This window comes from Triturus cristatus, chromosome 2_1 (genome assembly GCF_964204655.1).
Source record: "Triturus cristatus chromosome 2_1, aTriCri1.1, whole genome shotgun sequence".
Taxonomy (NCBI): domain Eukaryota; kingdom Metazoa; phylum Chordata; class Amphibia; order Caudata; family Salamandridae; genus Triturus; species Triturus cristatus.
The window spans coordinates 151,513,068-151,531,509 of NC_140581.1; the positions used below are offsets into that span (position 1 = coordinate 151,513,068).

The 18,442-nt window shown below is 49.8% G+C and overlaps 1 protein-coding gene across 1 annotated transcript in view; it reads left to right on the plus strand.

The window, feature by feature from the left end:
• The window catches only part of PIK3C3 (phosphatidylinositol 3-kinase catalytic subunit type 3), an 855,016-nt gene that overhangs the window by 510,818 nt on the left and 325,756 nt on the right, over window positions 1-18,442 (plus strand). Inside the window, exon 20 of the mRNA XM_085629033.1 lies at window positions 1,340-1,424. Coding sequence (XP_085485159.1) covers window positions 1,340-1,424 — 85 coding nt within the window. The remainder of the gene's footprint in view (window positions 1-1,339; window positions 1,425-18,442) is intronic.

Consider the following 18,442-nt stretch of genomic DNA (forward strand, 5'->3'; position numbering starts at 1 on the left):
GTGGACCCTGAAGCCACCCCACCCGTGGATACCCTAGTACCCATGTTACCTACCCCAGGGAAGCCGGGTGCATACGTGTGAAGTGGTGTCGGAAACCGCATTCGAACCCGTAGGAGGACTTCATGAAGATGCCGCTGCTGGGGAAGGTGAGAGTGCCCAGTGGAATCCAAAGGTGGATTTGAGGCGAGGAGTACCTGCAAGCAGAGAGGACAGAGTCTATGTCACTCAGGAGTGACCAGGAGGCCTGAAAGACAAATGCCCACCAATGTCGGATTTTGCAGGAGAGATGACGGTGACCTTGGAGCTGGAGCTGTGCGGACCATGCGATGCTGTGGAAGACCAGGAGCCGTGCACGAGCAGTCCCACATCGGATGTCGAGAGTTGAGGGGTCGATGTCCGTCGGGAGCACCAACAAGCCTTGGCAACTGCAGACAACATGGAAAATCAAGAAGGTGCACTGTAGGGACCAGCAAGGTCCAAGTGACTCACCACAAGCAGGGAAGTCAGTGCAGGCCCCAAGCAATCGGTGGAGCCCAAGGAATTCAAAGGTGACCCTCGACAGGACCCACAGGCCGGAGGCACTGGAGCCGCAAGAGGACCTCGAGCAGCTCACCAAAAGATACAGGCCACGGTGCAAGCGATGCAGTGTGGTCGAAGATTCTGGTCACTGGAGATGCTTGAGGTTGGGGCTACTTGGATCCCGAAGATATTGGTCGAAGGAAGCCAACAAGCCTTGCCAACGGCAAGTTGATGCAGTGCACAGGGGTTCGGTTCCCTGAGCTGGTTTGAAATGGACTCCGTAGGCTGTAGGGGTGTCCTGCTCATGCAGGGGCACCCCCACACTTAGAACTGAGCACCCTGCCTTCAGTATCAAAAAAGGCCTGCTGTAGGGGTGAATTATAGGTTTTAAGTGCAGTGACCTTAGATATAGGGAAACCTATATCTTTCGTAAGCTGTACTAGCAGCCCTGTAGTTACAGTTTGAATGGTCTCCCATGGGTGGCATAATACATGCTTTTGTCCATAGGGGACCTCTGGGATACCTATGCCCTGAGTGCCTTAGTCCCATATACAAGAGTCTTATAAGGGTACCCCAGTATCCAATCTGGGATGTACTCAGTAATTACCATACCACGTTTAGGAGAGAAAGCCGAGAGACAGGGGTTCTGATCAGCAGGATCACTGTCAGACTAGCCAGGACAGCATAGCACCAGACAAAACAGATCCTACTTTCCTACAGCCTGCCAGTGGACAAAGATAATCTCAAACATATTTCATCATGCATGCTCTAAATCCCTGTGTGTCATATTTGATGGACTAATGTCATTTTTCTTTCCTAGAACTTTTTTAGAAAATATGCGCCAAGTGAAAAGGGACCTTATGGGATAAGTGCAGAAGTTATGGACACGTATGTGAAAAGCTGTGGTAAGTTATTTCAAATATTTGTGTGTGTTTTTAATGCGGTGTTATTCTCAAGGTAACCGGTCTTCCTCTTAAAGATTACATGATGGCATAATTCATCAGATTCCTCACCTCATGAATCTCTCCCAGGTGCCAAATTGGATTTGGATTTTTTTTAACAACTTTATTTTTCCAAAACACATTACAATGACATTAAAATGTGTTCCCATCAGGAGCGAGCCTTACAGAGCATAAAAAAAGGCCATGAAAGTAATAATATAACAATGAGTAAGTGCGGTCATCCTTGGCCAAACCTCCTCCTAGCATGGTGGTATTAGGAACCCCTGACAGACACATTCTCAGACCAGCTCCACCCATCTCGACCCACTAGACCCGCAATGGCTACCAAACCCTGTGGATGCACATGTACCTGACCCATAGATTTATCCTTCACAAAGGTCAGAAAAGGGGTCTATATTTTGTCAAAATGCAACTTTGTGTCTCTCACAGTTGCCGCCAGGCTTTCCATAACGTAAATATCCCAGATCTTAGCCCATCACAGTTGCATAGTACGGAATTTGGGGCCCTTTCAACGTAAAGCAATCACCAAGCATGCTGCCACCAGACAATGTGTAATCAATTCACCCGAAGGAGGATTAAGTGGTTAAAGTCCCTCTTGTCTGGGGCCCCCAAGAGTGCCTGCAGGGGGTGGTAGATTGACGTGATATGTAGGATTTCGGAAATTAGACAAAACATGTTTCCAAAAGTCAGTGATCACCAGACATTCCCACCACATGTGAAAATATGTGCCATGAGCCTCGTAGCCCTGCCAACAACTATCGCTTGACCCCATCATGTGCGACAGTCCGGCCAGGGTGAGATACCAGTGCAGGAGCAATTTGTGAACGCTCTCTGTGTATTGTATGCACATGGTATCTGCTGCCAGATGGTGCCACAGCCCCCCTCGTTGATCTTGGTGCCAAGCTCAGTCACCTGTTGTGTAATATAGTCTGTCTTGGTCACATCTAGCGTGCGCTCTAGAGCCCTTAAAAACTTGAAATCACTTTGTCTCCACCACTGAGAATATCCACTAAAGAATGTGTCTCCCGGGTACCTCCCTGAAGGGTGGTGGTCTGGTGAGTCCAATTGATCAACTGAGTAACTCTATACAGATCAGTATGGTGTAGTGAAAAGTCAGTCACACACTGATCTCTGATCATAGGTATCCCATCAGTGAGGTTGGCCCCCCTTTCCCACTTGAGGAACCGTCCACCCAATATACCAGGGGGGAAATTTGGATTGCCCAGAACTGGAGTGTGTGGGGACGGGTGTAGCTTGAACTGAGGTCTATGAACAGCTTGCCTCCACTGGTGTGGAGTAGACAAGGTAGAGGATAACAATGTGCTAGCAGAATAGAGGCTGCCGAGCGGCAGCCAATATTTAAGTGGGATTTGACTTGCAAGCTCTTCCAGTCGGACCCAGGGCTTAGCAGGAGCAGAGATCCAATCTAAAGCTGGGACAAGCTGGGCAGCCATGATATAACGGGCTGCATTTGGAACCCCTAGTGCGCCCTCCCATGAAGAACAATACAAAACTGCCTTGGCCACCCTGGAAGGTTTATGGTTCCATGTCAAAGACCATAGCTACCTCTGGATCAGCGCAACTACCGTCTTTGTTATCTGAAGTGGAAGAACCCTGACAACATAGAGGAGACCTAGCATGAAATACATTTTGAGGCAGTTGACTACCCATCGCAGAAATTTCTAGCCAACCTCATCTATAGCGGTCTTTGAAAAGAACGTTCTAAAGTAAAGGGATATTAAAATGAAAAATATCCACTTGGAATCCTTGGAATGGACACACCTACATACTGAAAGTCTGTGGAGGTCTATGTGAAACCTCTGGAATCAGCCTGCTATTGCAAAGAAGACAACCCGGGAACTACCCCCATACTGACTGATTTTTTGTAAATAATCTGAAATTCAGAACCCTCCCTTAACATATTCAGCGTGGCATTGAGTGCATCCAAAGAAGCAACAGGGTTAGTTAATAGCGTTTCATCAGCAGTTATCGTGATTTGTGTGTCACCCATAGTGAGCCCTCGCATGTTGGGATTCAACTGGACTTTCTGGATAAGAGGTTCAACACAAAGGGCAAATCATGCTGGGGAGAGGGGACACCCTTGACGGGTTCCTCTGGACAGCATAATCGAGTCGTACAGAATAGCTGCTCTTAATCTTCATGGATGGTGACACAAAATTGGGCAAAATATAGGACTTCAACCGTGTGGCCAAGTTTGTCATGAATAGGACCTTGGTCAAAAAGGACGAGGCAACCCCGTCAAATGCTTTCTCCACATCCAAAGATAGGAGAAGCATCTGTACTCCGTCTCGTGTGGCTTTTTCAATGGCAATAACCATATGTCGAGTATTGTCTCCCATCTGTCAATCTTGTATGAAACCACTCTGGAGCGGGGATATGAGGTCGAAGCATATCCCGGCCAAACGATTTGCCAAAATCTTTGTAATAACTTGACATCACTATTCAAGAGTGCAATCGGTCTGTAAGACCCACATTGTTCCGGGGGTTTGGACGGTTTTAGGATCATAGAGAGGGTAAACTCCATCATATTTGGAGTGACCGAGCCATTGTCCAGGAAAGATTTAAAGAACTTTGTCAGATGAGGACAAGCAAGTCCCTGAAAGACTTATAAACAGAATTGGGGAATCCATCGGACCCGGGACTTTGTTGGGAAGGGTCTTAATGGTGGCACACACCTCCTCCTCCGTAATGAGGGAGTCCAACTCCTCCCCCTACTTTATCAGGAACATCTGGAAAACTGAGAGATGCTAAGTAATCATCTTGTTTAGCAGGGTCTAAAGCCTCCCTCTGGTACAGTTCCCTATAAAAGGCGTTGCAGACTTCTTCATCAGAAGGCAAAAAAGAGCCTCCTTCCATCATAATCCCCTTAATATAGTTTCAGCTCTGGCTTGCCTAATTGTATATGCCAACAGCCTGTCATCCTTGTTTCCTTTCTCATAGCACAATTGTTTGATCTCCAATAGTTTATAAGCGGCATCTTTGTTCAGCAGAGCCTCCTACTACCCCCTCGCTTTACGTAGTTTCCTATAGACAAGGCGTGAGGTTGTCTGTTTTTGTTCTGTCTCTACCTGTTGGAGTATATGAAAATGGGAAAAGGCCGTGGTATGTGCGATAAACTACCTCGAATCACTGTCTTAACAGCATCCAAGATCGTACCAATAAAAGATCATCAATCTGGTTCTCGGCAAAATAGTGCCTCCTTAATATTCGAACTGAGGACTGGATCGTACAAAGCGTCCTCATTCATTTTGCATGGTCGATACGATCGCAACTGTGGCAGCTCAGTCGAAAGCATTAACGTGAACGGAGTGTGGTCTGGTAAAACTTCAGACCTAATAGTTGCGCTGGCCACTCTAGACAACAGCGTAGCAGAAATCAAAAAGAAATCGCTGCAGGAATAAGATTTATGTACGATCGAGAAGTAAGAATAATCTCGATCGTGGAGGTAGAGATGACGCCAGATATCCACTAAATTCAAATCAGTAATACCCTGGGTCAAAGACTTTGGAGGATGGGACGCTCACCACAAGGAGGTTGAGTGATCCATGGAGGATCTAAAGTTGCGTTATAGTCCCCTCCCAGAATCAGATGATGGCCCGGGGCAGCCGCCACAGCCGGGAACAGAGCAGCAAAGAAGGCAGCCTTGTGGTATTGGGACCTTAAATGGAAGCTATGGTGTAGGACGTAATATTCTCTGAGACACAGATCATCACCCATCTCCCTTCTGTTCGAGGCATGTGGGCTGCTGAATTCATATCTGTGCATAGATCGCCGCCTAGTGTTGGGTCCGGATGTTTGCACGTTGTTGTCCTGGAAGAGTCTTCGAAGTATCCTTGGATAGGTGACTCCTCCCCTGGACCACAGTGCGCATGGGCATCCTCTCCATCCTCAGATTGTTTTTTTCCGCCATTGGGTTCGGATGTGCTATCTTAGCTCAAGTTAGGAAAATATTTTTTCGAGGCCAAAAGGCCTTTAGTTCGCGTCGGTACTGTTTATCGATCGGGTTTCGATAGAATTTGTTAGTTTACTAACTTTCAGCACCGACTGCTTTCGCATTTACCTGTCCATCGACTACTTCGACGATGGAATCCAGGACGCCATTCAAAAGGTGTCCGGTATGCAATGCGAAGTACCCACACATCGACGTCCATCCGGTGTGCAACAAATGCCTTTCGCCGGACCACGACGAATCAACATGCATGGCCTGTGCCCGGTTCCGCTCGAAGAAGACTCTGCGGAATCGACGAGCGGCGAGACTCGAGGCGCAGCACGCGGCACCGGCCCCAACAGACATCTTCGGCGAGGCCGAAGACGTCGAGGAATTGGAAGTCTTGCCCTCCAGTCCCGTTTCCGAACACGAACCCGGATCGGACGAGGAAGACGAGTCACTCTTCCACAGAGGTGAAGACGACACCGAGGTAGGAGACGACGAGGAGGCCTTCGGGGCCGAAGAAAGTAGCTCCAATGATGAACAAGGCCTACCTGTTCAAACCGTTCAAACACCAGTGCCACAGCCTATGGCTCCGGTCGAGGGATCGCCTTCGGGCCTTACCCGAGACCCATCCCGCAGTTCTTCGGCCCCGCCCTCGGGCCCGGCCTCGGACGTTCAGCGGCAGCCATTACTACATAAACAGGCTGGTTTCCCTACCACAAAACCGAAACCGAAAGCTGCTCAGGTTCCAACGAAACCGAAACTGAAAGTAGCGCTGGTCGGATCGAGGCCTTCGACGCCAGCGCACCGCGTCGGCACCGACCGCACCAAGAGGGACTTCGGTGCCGAACTTGAAGCGGGCGACGTTGGAGTCGACAAACGGAAAAAAGCCATCGGCACCGACAAACCTGCTCGGCTACCGGCACCGACGACACCAAGGGCCGTACCGCCTGCTGTGTCTCACATCGCTCCCTCGACGACACCTAAGCCTCAGGTATCGAAGACTTCGACGGTGATCTCTTCACCCCGACTCGATGACCCGCCGGCACCGAAAAAATCTACGGCCGCCTCTACGAGCCTGGCCGGTGCCAAAGCCTCGAAGGCGCCCCAAGTACGACCTGGTGTGACGCAAGGCAGCAAAACCACACCTGTCCCCCAAGACACGTCGGGCTCCGGTTCGGTCGGAGCTCCCGCAGCCTCTTCGGTGCCGACCAACATTACCTTCGGCTTGCCTCCGTCAACAATCCCAAAAATGTTCCAACTCAGGACACGGGTCACCCAACCTACGGTCACACCTGCTGAGACGTCTCCGGCACGTATCATCGACGCCGGCACTGGCAGGATGATTCTCCAGGACCGAAGGATAACTTCGGAGCCGCCATTGGACCCTTTCAGGATCCCACTAAAAAGGAAGTTGCCTGCAGAATCGGAACCTCTCCTTTATGAACCCTTCCATTCATCCTACCAGGATCCACACCGGTTCTCCCCCACACGCTCCGATACAGACGCACTGGAGGACTACATGGCTGACCAAGTCCCCTACCATGTAGACACGGACCCTGATGACCAGCAGGACCCTGATCAAACTTGGGGCGACCCTGCAGACCCCAGTGCACCTCTCGATGCACAGGATCCACAACTCTATGGGGCAAAGACATCTCCTACGGAGGATACTGCGGCGTTCAATGCTCTTATCGAACGTGCTGCCAATAACCATGGGGTGCAGCTTCACTCTGATACCATCGAAGATGACTTTCTAATGGACACCTTTGCATCCTCAGAAAGACATGTAAAGACTCTGCCAATGTTGAAGGGGGTCCTCAAACCAGCCAAGGACATTTTCAAAGAACCCACCAGGGCACGAGTGATAAACCCCAGGATTGATAAAAAATACAGATCAGCACCTGGGGATCCTACTTACATCAGAGGACAATTACCACTCGACTCCATCGTCGTAGCGAATGCACGCAAGAGGGCACACTCGCAAACAACAGGTGACGCTCCTCCCCCGGACAAAGAGTCCAAGGTGTTAGAAACCTCTGGCAAGCGAGTTGCCGCCCAAGCTGCCAACATATGGCGCATAGCCAACACTCAGGCGCTCCTTGCTCGCTATGATAGAGCGCACTATGACACACTTGAGCAAATATTCCAACATCTCCCTGACCAGTTCAAGGAAGGCGCAGAAATGCTCATCAGAGAAGGACAGCTACTAACGAACGCTTCCATCAAATGCGCACTAGATGCTGCGGACACGGCTGCCAGAGCCATAAACACAAGCGTCATGTTGCGACGACATGCCTGGCTACGGATCTCAGGATTCAAGCCTGAGGTACAAAACAATATACTGAACCAGCCCGTCAACCCCGACTATTTATTCGGGCCAGAGGTTGACACCACCCTCGAAAAGATAAAAAAGGATACGGACACTGCAAAGTCCATGGGCGCACTACAAACTCAGTCCTTTCGGAGCGGCTCCTTTCGTCGCCCCGGAAACAAGGGAGCAGGTAGAGGACAGGGGTCACAACAAACATATAACAAAGGCAATACACAGACCACCTATGATAAAAACACCCGAGGTGGATATCGTGGCTCCAGCACAAAGGGCAGAGGACGCGGCTACGGCAACACCAGGTCCTCCCCCAAGAACAAGCAGTGACGCCCTCTCCCTTCCTCCCGACCACATAACACCTGTCGGGGGAAGGCTACAAAGGTTCCTGTCCACGTGGAATTCCATCACCACGGACAGGTGGGTCAAAGATATTATAAAATACGGTTACTGTCTGGAGTTAACCTCCACTCCACCCACAATACCACCAAGAAGCCGTCCTATGTCCTCAGAGCACTTAACGCTCTTACAGCAAGAAGTGCAAAGTATGCTTCTAAAAGGCGCTATAGAGGTCGTACCCATCCACGAGCAGGGTGCGGGAGTGTACTCCCTCTACTTCTTAATTCCAAAAAAGGACGGGTCGCTCAGACCTATATTGGACCTGAGACCCCTGAACCAGTACATTCTTTCAGAGCACTTTCATATGCTCACTCTACAGCAAGTCCTTCCGCTTCTCAAGCAGGGAGACTTCCTAGCCACACTGGACCTCAAGGATGCGTACTTTCACATACCCATCCACCCCTCACACAAAAAATACCTCAGGTTCACTGTTCAGGGGCAGCACTATCAGTTCAAAGTCCTTCCCTTCGGCGTGACAACAGCGCCCAGGGTTTTCACGAAGTGCCTAGCTACAGTGGCAGCACATCTACGGAGGCAGCATATACACGTCTACCCCTACCTAGACGACTGGCTCGTTCAAGCGAAGTCAGCCCAGCAATGTGCAAACCACATGTCCCGCACCATTCACCTTCTTCACAGTCTGGGATTCTCACTGAATTATCCAAAGTCCCATCTCCAGCCCGCACACGTACAACAGTACCTAGGTGCGACTATAGACACTCTGGCGGCCACAGCTCAGCCAAATTTAGTGAGGATCAACAGCATACAACTGCTGATCTCCAAATTCAAACCCAATCACTCACTTCCAGCGCGAGTGTTTATGCAGTTGATAGGCATGATGGCCTCCTGCATCTTCATAGTCCCGCACGCGAGATTACATATGCGCCCACTTCAGGAGTGCCTAGCACGTCAGTGGAATCAGGCTCAAGGACAATTAAAGGACCTAGTGTTGGTGTGCGGTCGGGCATACAACTCTCTGCATTGGTGGAATCCACAAAACCTTTGCAAGGGCCGACCGTTCCAAGAGCCTGTCCCACAAATAGTACTGACAGTGGACGCGTCTCTCCAGGGATGGGGAGCTCATGTACTCCACTACACAGTGCAAGGACTATGGACAACACAACAAAAGAAGTTGCACATCAACCTTCTGGAATTGATGGCAATCTTCCTAGCCATGAAGGCATTCAAAGTACATCTATGCAACAAGGTCGTGTTGATCCGGACGGACAACATGACCGCAATGTACTACATACAGAAACAGGGAGGCACACACTCTCCACAGTTGTCTCATCTGGCTCAGAGCATGTGGAAGTGGGCCATTCAAAGGAACATGTTCCTCATGGCGGAACACCTCCCTGGCAAGGACAACCAGATGGCGGATCTGCTCAGCAGACACAGCCACCAGATGCACGAGTGGGAGTTACACCCATCAGTACTCCAACCGTACTTCCAGCAGTGGGGTCATCCAGAGATAGACCTATTCGCGACAAGCGAAAACGCAAAATGCCCAAGCTTCGCCGCCAGATTCCCACATCCGCAGTCGCAGGGCAATGCGATATGGATGAACTGGTCCGGCAGATTTGCGTACGCTTTTCCCCCAGCGCCATTGATACCGCTAGTGGCCCGCAAACTCCGACAACACTCCCTGACACTCGTCCTAGTTGCTCCCACGTGGGCACGCCAGCCGTGGTACACCACCTTCCTCGAACTTTCCGTGGTGCCGCATCAAAGGCTGCGGATCAAACCCGCGCATTTGACGCAGAACCATGGAGAGGTTCAGCACCCAGATCCGCAACAGCTGAATCTGGCGATCTGGCGATCTGGCTCCTGAAGTCCTAGAGTTTGGCTATCTCAACCTGCCACCTGACTGTATGGACATCATCAAGGAGGCCAGGAGACCCACTACCAGAGCTTGCTATGCAGCCAAATGGAAAAGGTTCGTCATTTATTGCGGTAATAATGACATCAACCCGCTGGACGCATCCATCCAAAACATCATCTGCTATCTCTTACACCTATATCGATGCAATCTGGCGTACACCTCTATACGTGTCCATTTGACCGCAATATCAGCCTATCTGCAAACCAGGCAGCACCTCTCTCTATTCAGAGTGCCTGCCATCAAAGCATTCTTGGAAGGGCTCAAACGAGTCATTCCACCTAGTCACCCACCGGCTCCAATGTGGAACCTCAACTTGGTCCTCACACGCCTGATGGGTCCACCCTTTGAACCTCTACACTCATGCGAGATTCAATTCCTTACCTGGAAAGTGGCCTTCCTAGTAGCGATCACTTCCCTCAGAAGAGTTAGTGAACTCCAGGCACTAACCGTTCAAGAGCCATTTATTCAGGTTCATGCCAACAGGGTCGTACTACGTACCAACCCCAAGTTCATGCCCAAGGTAATATCGCAGTTCCACATGAACCAGACTATTGAACTGCCCGTTTTCTTCCAAAACCCACAAACTGTTGCAGAAAGGGCACTACATACACTAGATGTACGGAGGGCCCTCATGTACTACATCGACAGGACTAAACCATTCAGGAAGACAAAACAACTGTTCGTTGCCTTTGCCCCACACCACAAAGGTAACGCCATCTCCAAAGCAGGGATAGCCAGATGGATAGTTAAGTGTATTCAAATCTGTTATCAAAAGGCAAAACGCACATTAACTATTCCACCACGAGCCCACTCAACACGTAAGTTGGGGGCTTCCATGGCCTTCCTAGGAAATATTCCCCTGCATGATATATGCAGAGCAGCCACATGGTCCACTACACACACATTTACAAAACACTATTGCGTAGATGTGCAGTCAAAACAGCAGGCAGCTGTAGGACAGGCTGTTCTCAAAACACTTTTTCAGACCGCTGCAGCTGGCACGGGTAGCCGCCGCTAATAGAGGGCACTGCTATGTATTCTATGCACAGATATGAATTCAGCAGCCCACATGCCTCGAACTGAATATGCTACTTACCAGTATGCATCTGTTCTTGGCATGTAGGGCTGCTGACATTCATATCGCCCTCCCTCCTCCCCGGCACCTGTCGCAGCTGCAGCTCTCAGAATTACTGCAAGCATGGTCATCACTTTCTGTATCTACTCCATCACTGCCACAATGGCGAAAAACAATCTGAGGATGGAGAGGATGCCCATGCGCACTGTGGTCCAGGGGAGGAGTCACCTATCCAAGGCTACTTCGAAGACTCTTCCAGGACAACAACGTGCAAACATCCGGACCCAACACTAGGCGGCGATCTATGCACAGATATGAATGTCAGCAGCCCTACATGCCAAGAACAGATGCATACTGGTAAGTAGCATATTCATTATCCCTACATGTGGAGATCACAATCAGTTGGACACCCACCCGAATGAGAATCGCAACCCCTTTGGTTTTGGTAGAAGCGGAGGAATGAAACTGCCGGAGGTAAATGTGCGGCTTGAGCCTGGAAACATTGTTTGCCAACAGGTGGGTATCCTGAAGCAGGACCACATCTGCCCCTTCTGAGAAGAGCCAGCGGATCAATGCCTTGCGTTTACAAGGGGAATAAAGGTCCTGATCATTGATAGGCCAAAAACGTAGCTGTCAGTCAACTGCCATGACAGCAATAAAGCTAGAGGAAAGGAAATAAGCGGACACCCACATGGGACCATGCCACGTGACCCAGGGCTCTGCCTCCCGCCCTGGCAATAAAGCAATTAACAAAAAAATAACAATAGGAAAAGCAATACCAATATAAAAAGGTTATTCACAACCATAAATGCATGATCAGCAGAATCCAGGACTTGTCCCCCCCCCCCCCTTCCACAACAAAACCCATAAACCAGCAAAAACAAGCCCTATGGTCGACCTTTTGCAGATTGTGGTCCAGTTTAGTGACTGCAGTGTGAAAATCCTTCCTGATCTCCCCCAAATCCTTACGGAATTCGTCCACCATTGGGCGAACGTCGACCTCGATCGATAAAACCGCCCCATCGGTCATGGCCGATTGGGAGGTAGCCGGCGTCGCTATCCCCACCGAGTCCGAGGCACTGGGCTTAGAAGAATACTGGAGAAGCTCAGGAATGCACGGGCCTTTGGGTAGTTTCACTTTCTTAGCAAGCATCAGGACGGATGCCCAGTAGGGACGACGAAAGATGGAGGGGGTGGCCTGTAGGGTCAATTACAGCTGTAATGGCACATCCGGGAGACATAACACAGCATCTTTCGTACTTCACAAAGCGTCAATAAGGCAAAATCAACATCTCACTGTCCCAGGCGCCCTCCACTTATGTCCCCCAGCCATGGAACCAAGCAACCAGCCAAGCAATAACCAACCCCCTCCATGCAGAACTCAGCAGGACCTCAGCAACACCTCTCTACTGTGCCAAGAAAACAACGCTCACTCGCAGTGGGCCCTCGATGTGAAACAGCACCGAAACCGTCACAGGAGAAAGGCCCTTTGTAGCACCATGCCCAGTTCACCCAAGATCATGCAGGCTAGAAATAAGTAATACCAAAGGGGATGATGGACGGAGTGTTGAACATTGCAAGCACTCACCCCCAGTCAACTGATCTGGGTTTAATCCATCATCATTCTTTAGCTCACTCCGCCACCCCAGTTCAGACATGGCCAAATGCAAATCATTCTGACCCTGTGCCTCATGGGAACAGTCCAGCCCGAACTGCCAAGCCATGTCTACCCTGGACCGGAAACAAGCATCCCGGGACCGGTTTCTGGCTAATCAGCCGTCATCAGCCAGGCTAGCTTGAATCCAGTGGCAAAGTGAGCAAGGGACCCACGTCTGGGCATACCCTGCCAACTTAGGGCGAACAAAGCAAAACCAAAGGGGATGATGGACGGAGTGTTGAACATTGCAAGCACTCACCCCCAGTCAACTGATCTGGGTTTAATCCATCATCATTCTTCAGCTCACCCCGCCACCCCAGTTCAGACATGGTTTTGCTTAGAAATAAGTAATGCCTCTGGCCATCTTGAAACAACTACCCAGAACTCCTAGTTGCAGCGTAGAGAGCATATACTGCGCCGGTACAGGGGGTATTGAGGAATCCCCCAGGTGCATGCCATAAGGAGCCACGCGGGCCGCCTCCAGGCTAAATTGGAAAGAATCACTGAGCCCTGCTCTCCGCGTGATGAGGGAGGGGGAAGAGCTGCACTCCCAGCGCGTAATTGGACGCTGGCCTGCTAAGCACAACCAAAGTGAAAGGCCCCCCGGACGCTTCAGCACTCAACGGCAACGTGGCATAGTTTAAATGGAGGGAAGGACCACACCACACAGTCCTCGCTCCGTTAAGTCTCTTGGCGAGTGCCACAGCAGCTCTGGGCCGACTCCGCCTCTCGGCTGAGCGCACTGACAAGCGCCATCTTGAGGAAAGGAGCGGCAACACCGGGGCTCGAAAACATTTTTTAAGGATTCCTGTGCACCAGGTGATCCACGCCCATCTCAGCATGGGAGCAAGACGTTCCCCTCACACGATCCTCCAATCAGTGTCCGCTCCTCCTCCCCATGACAGGGTGCGCAGCCAGGAGGGCCGTCACACCAGAGGAGTTTGGCGACGATCCGTCTACATGGGTCTTCGTCATAGACAAGCCCCCCATATGGAAAATGTACAATAATTCTCCTATGCTGGTAGGTGGCACCATGGCTCTCTGACAACCCAAATTGACAAAAGAGACCAATCCCTAGAACCAAGGGGACAAGGTTGACAAATAAAACACCAAAAAACGCTCCCCAGGGTACTGGTATATCCACACCAAATACATCCACTCAGATTTACACACTTTTTAATATCAAATATGTCAACTCTGTGCAAAAACCATTAAAAAATCATATGTGTAAACTTCTTAAATGTATTGCCATTTCCAATTTTTTAAAAAGAATTATGACTTCAACAACTCTTTCTTGAGGTGACCATCACTCACACTGTGGGAGGGAGTCCAGAGAAGAGCTCTGCTCTAACCTGTTTTGGACTTTGTATTGATACTTTCCAGACTATCCTGGACTTCAATCAGCTTTAACTACAGTTTTCAGTACTGTACTGTGAGTTGTTTTTGGGGCTGTTTTAGAAATATTTCTATTTTCTGATAGAGACTTCTAGCAGCATAGTCCTCACTGTAGGAATTTTCCTTCGGCATCAGACTGGATTTGGAATCTTTTCAGAAGTGCCTCAGTGCACCATAAGGTGGCTCCGTGCGGCTCCTCACGCCATTCTGCTCTGTAAGGACATTTGGGGCCCATATAGGTACCACCCCTGTGTGCTGATGCCAGTTCCTTTCTTTCCACACCACCAGACACAGATCCGGAGCCCCCTTTGTGTCTCTCTGAGACATTTATCTCAAATGTTTGTAGAGTGCAAGAGATGTCAACCCCTAAAATGACAGGTTTCAAGCCCTGGCTGGGCTATTGCAAGCAAATGTCTCTGTTGTATTCCCACCGGGTATGCTTGTGCTGTCTGGGGTCGGTCCACGACTCCAAGGCCTGGAGTGACTGCCCTTTAATGAACCCAAAGGACATCAGGGACCGCAATGCGCAGCTTTATATCGCCAAGCTCAAAAAGACTCCCGGTCAAGGCCGCTCCAAGTCCTGGTACTCATCCAAAATTTGATCCTGGTCCAGGGACTCCCGAAGTTGCTGGAGCTACTCTAGAGAGAGGTCTTTGTCATTCGCCAAATCCTCAGGTAAATCGAAAAAACAGCATATAAAATCTAAGCAGGACTTCGCGCTCTCGTGCCACTTGCATCTGTCTGAGCCGGCGAGGGGCAGCGCCACTCCTCTCGATCTCGCCCCCAAAGTTGGCCGACTTTGAAGTCGATCTCACAACTAGTGCCAGCATAATCCGTGTTTTCAGTGCCATTGGCCACACCACATCAGATCAAAGAGTTCTGCACAGCGATGCACCAGCTCATCGGATCCTTGCCAACTCCCTCTGGGTGCGCCTTCGGGCTCCAAAGAGCCGAAAGGCCTTCCATCTGAAGTACCGCCTGAAGTTTGCCACTGAATTTGCGCCCGATTCTTTCCTAAGAGCCACTTTCCCCACTTGATTTATCACCTCTAGAAAGGTGGCAACACACTCTGCAGTGATGCGTTTGCTCAACCCTACCAGAATGATAATTAGTGCAAAAACTTACAAGAGGCTTACAAGAGGCTAGTGGTTTTGATACCTCACTGGAAAAGGGGCTTCTCTCATCCCCTGATCAAACCACAGAGGAATCCGCTTCCTATGCCATGGTAATGGGTAGGGTGACTGAAGTGGTTGACCTCTAGCTCCCCAATGGAGGTTAAAACCAATATATTGACAGAAGCCTATAACCAGGGCAAACATCTCTGAGCCGCACCTCCACACCCCCCCCCCCCCCCAGACCCCCCTCCCAGACCAGGAATATAAGCAGATGGAAACATTTGGCAAATATGTATTTTCTTCCATGCCCCCCCTCCCCCACTCCTTCAACTCCAGCTGCTTGTTGGGACTCTCCTCCCATGCCCTGTGGGATTCAGTGGCTCAAGTTCTCCCTGTATGCCTGAAGACCTTCGACCTGTTCTCATTCAGGTGATTTAAGATGCTCATGATGTGGCCAAGTTCTTGATTCATAGTGGCTTGGACACCACTGAGTTCTTTGGTCGGGCCATATGCACAAGTGTTTCCATTTGCCTCCATGCGTGGCTACGATCGACTGGGTTCTCAGGCGAAGTTCACTCATCCCTGATTAACCTGCCCTTCCCCAGGACTCTCTTGTTTGGGGACAAGGTTGATTCCAATTATTTTAAGCAGAGCAGGGCTACTACTCGCTCTCTGGGCCCTTGAGCCCCATCTCGCCAACTGCAACAGTGCCACCATTCCTGTTGCGATTTTGGTTGAGGTGCCTCATACCGCTAACCTGTTTAATCTCCACAACTAACTAGGGGTGCACGGAACTCATGGAGTTTTACTCTGCAGAATTCCACTGGATTACATAAAAACTCCACGAGATTCAGTGAAGTTCCGCGAGCAGGTGGAATTCGGTGCATCGTGCTGATTTTTTCGCACCGGGTGCTTATTCTGTGCTGCCAAATCAACACGAACTGCACCATTCGGCGAGGGCACTGTTTCTTCACTGCTGCTCAAGTAGATTTTCTGCTCAAGCTGCAGCTTTCTCACCGTGAACGGTCCCAACCTGCCGCAACCGCCCATGTTGAGAAAATCTCGCCGGGTGCTGTTCGCTCAACCGAAAATCACAATAGGGATGGCAAATTCTCACTCACGCTAGTCAACTTCATGTTGGCGAGCCACATGTGAGAAAAAAATCCGCCACACGATGGTTGGCGGAGTTTTAAGCTGGAGTGAGAAAAACACTGCGGACCCCGCCAGCAGAGCAGAATTTATCTCCCACCCCTACAAGGAACCCAGCAGTTTTGTGGTTGAGGTGACCACTGCCTCCGTTTTGCAGGAGTGAAATCCCTTTTGGCCAAATAGGCTATTGAAAGGGTGCCTGCACCAGAAGTAGGGCTAGGTGTTATTCCCACCACTTTCTGATGCATCAAGCTCTGTCAGTTCAGCCACTTTACACCACTTTCTTTCAAGACATGCTGGGGCTCAGGGCATAGGCTGCCTTCCTTCCAAAGCTTGTAATGACTTTCCGTGTCAGACAATCCATCACTCTTCCAACATTCTTCGCTCTGCCTCATCCCTCAAAAGAGGAAGAGAGGTTCCATCTTTTGGACCCCAAGAGAGCGCTCATCGTCTACATAGAATGTACCAAATACCACAGAGTCGAAGATCAGCTCTCTGTGGGGTTATCCGGTACAAAGAAATGCAAAACTGTGCAGATGCGGAACTTGTTTAGATGGATAGTTGTCTGTATTAAGATCTATTATGCAACAATGAAGAAGCAGCGTCCAGAGGCATTGAGGGCCCATTCCCCTAGGGCCTGGCTGCTACCATTGTGCTGGTATGTGGAGTACCTGTCCTGGACATCTGTTAGGTAGGAACATGGGCATCCGTGTACACGTTCACCATGCACTACTGCCTCGACAGCCAGGTCTTATGGGAAGGGCATTTTGGCCATTCGGTCCTGCAGGACTGTTTGGTCTCACCCATTCCACAGACCCAAAACCTTGGAAGGTACTGCTTTGGTATGTATTCACAAGATGAGGATTCTGTGGTGAAAAATATCCATCAGAAGAGCAATTTACTTAACTTTGGTAGCTCCCTTCCTGGATACTCTATCTAACTACAGTTCCTCACTACCATCCCAGCTCCTCTTTCTGTGTTATGGGACTCTTTTCCATCTAAAAATGTCCCAGTACTAGAGATCACATACTGGCATATTTGATTACTACTGAGCTCTGTGTCCAAGGGGGAGGACAACATTCAGAAATAAACTGACATCAGCACGCATTGATGATACATATGTATGGCTCCAGTTGTCACTTCCTGGGCAGAGTGGAGTTGATGCGGAGCAGCACGACTCCACCTACCGGCACACCGGGACAATGCTGATAAATCTTCCAGATACAGTCTGGCACATGGGGATAGTCACAATGTGAGGAATCTGCAGTTAAATACAGTATCCAGCAGAAAGAGCATTACCAAATGAAAGTAACTAGTTCTTCTAACTGTGGACAGAAGAAAATCTACACTGATGACCCTCATCAGTGCATTTATTGACTTTATCCAGCATCAAAGGCGTACCGCTGCAATATGTGTAAAACCTTTCCTTCAATTACTCGGAAGCATAAAGATAGGCGGTTGAGATTTTACATGCTGGAAAAAGAAAAATTTCCCTTCCAAAGGAGGTTACGATTCCATGAGAAATGCTCCAAGAAGCACTTCCATGAAGAGGGTTCGAAAAAGGATGCATATGGATTTAACCAAAACTTTTCACCTAAAACTCCTGCATCCACCTCCTCAAAAGAAAAAAACTGGACTTTACTCTGGAAAACGCCCCCAAAAGGGCAAAGATCAACCTCTGTGGAAAAAGTGCAAAACATCCATCTCCACTAAACGCCCTGTTAGGCCTGCCGTCCTCATCATCAATGAAGAAGATTTCATTGTTGTAGACCATGTCGTCGATGACAACTCCTCCATTGACGCCAATTGTACAAGCCTCATCAGAGGCCATCAGTGGCACCCAATTGATGACAATGGCACCATTATCTACAAGACCATCAGTGAGGATGTTGATGACAACTCCTCCATTGACGCCCATTGTACAAGCCTCATCAGAGGCCAACAGTGGCACCCCATTGATGACAATAGCACCATTAGCTACAAGGTCATTTGTGAGGATGTTGGCATATAG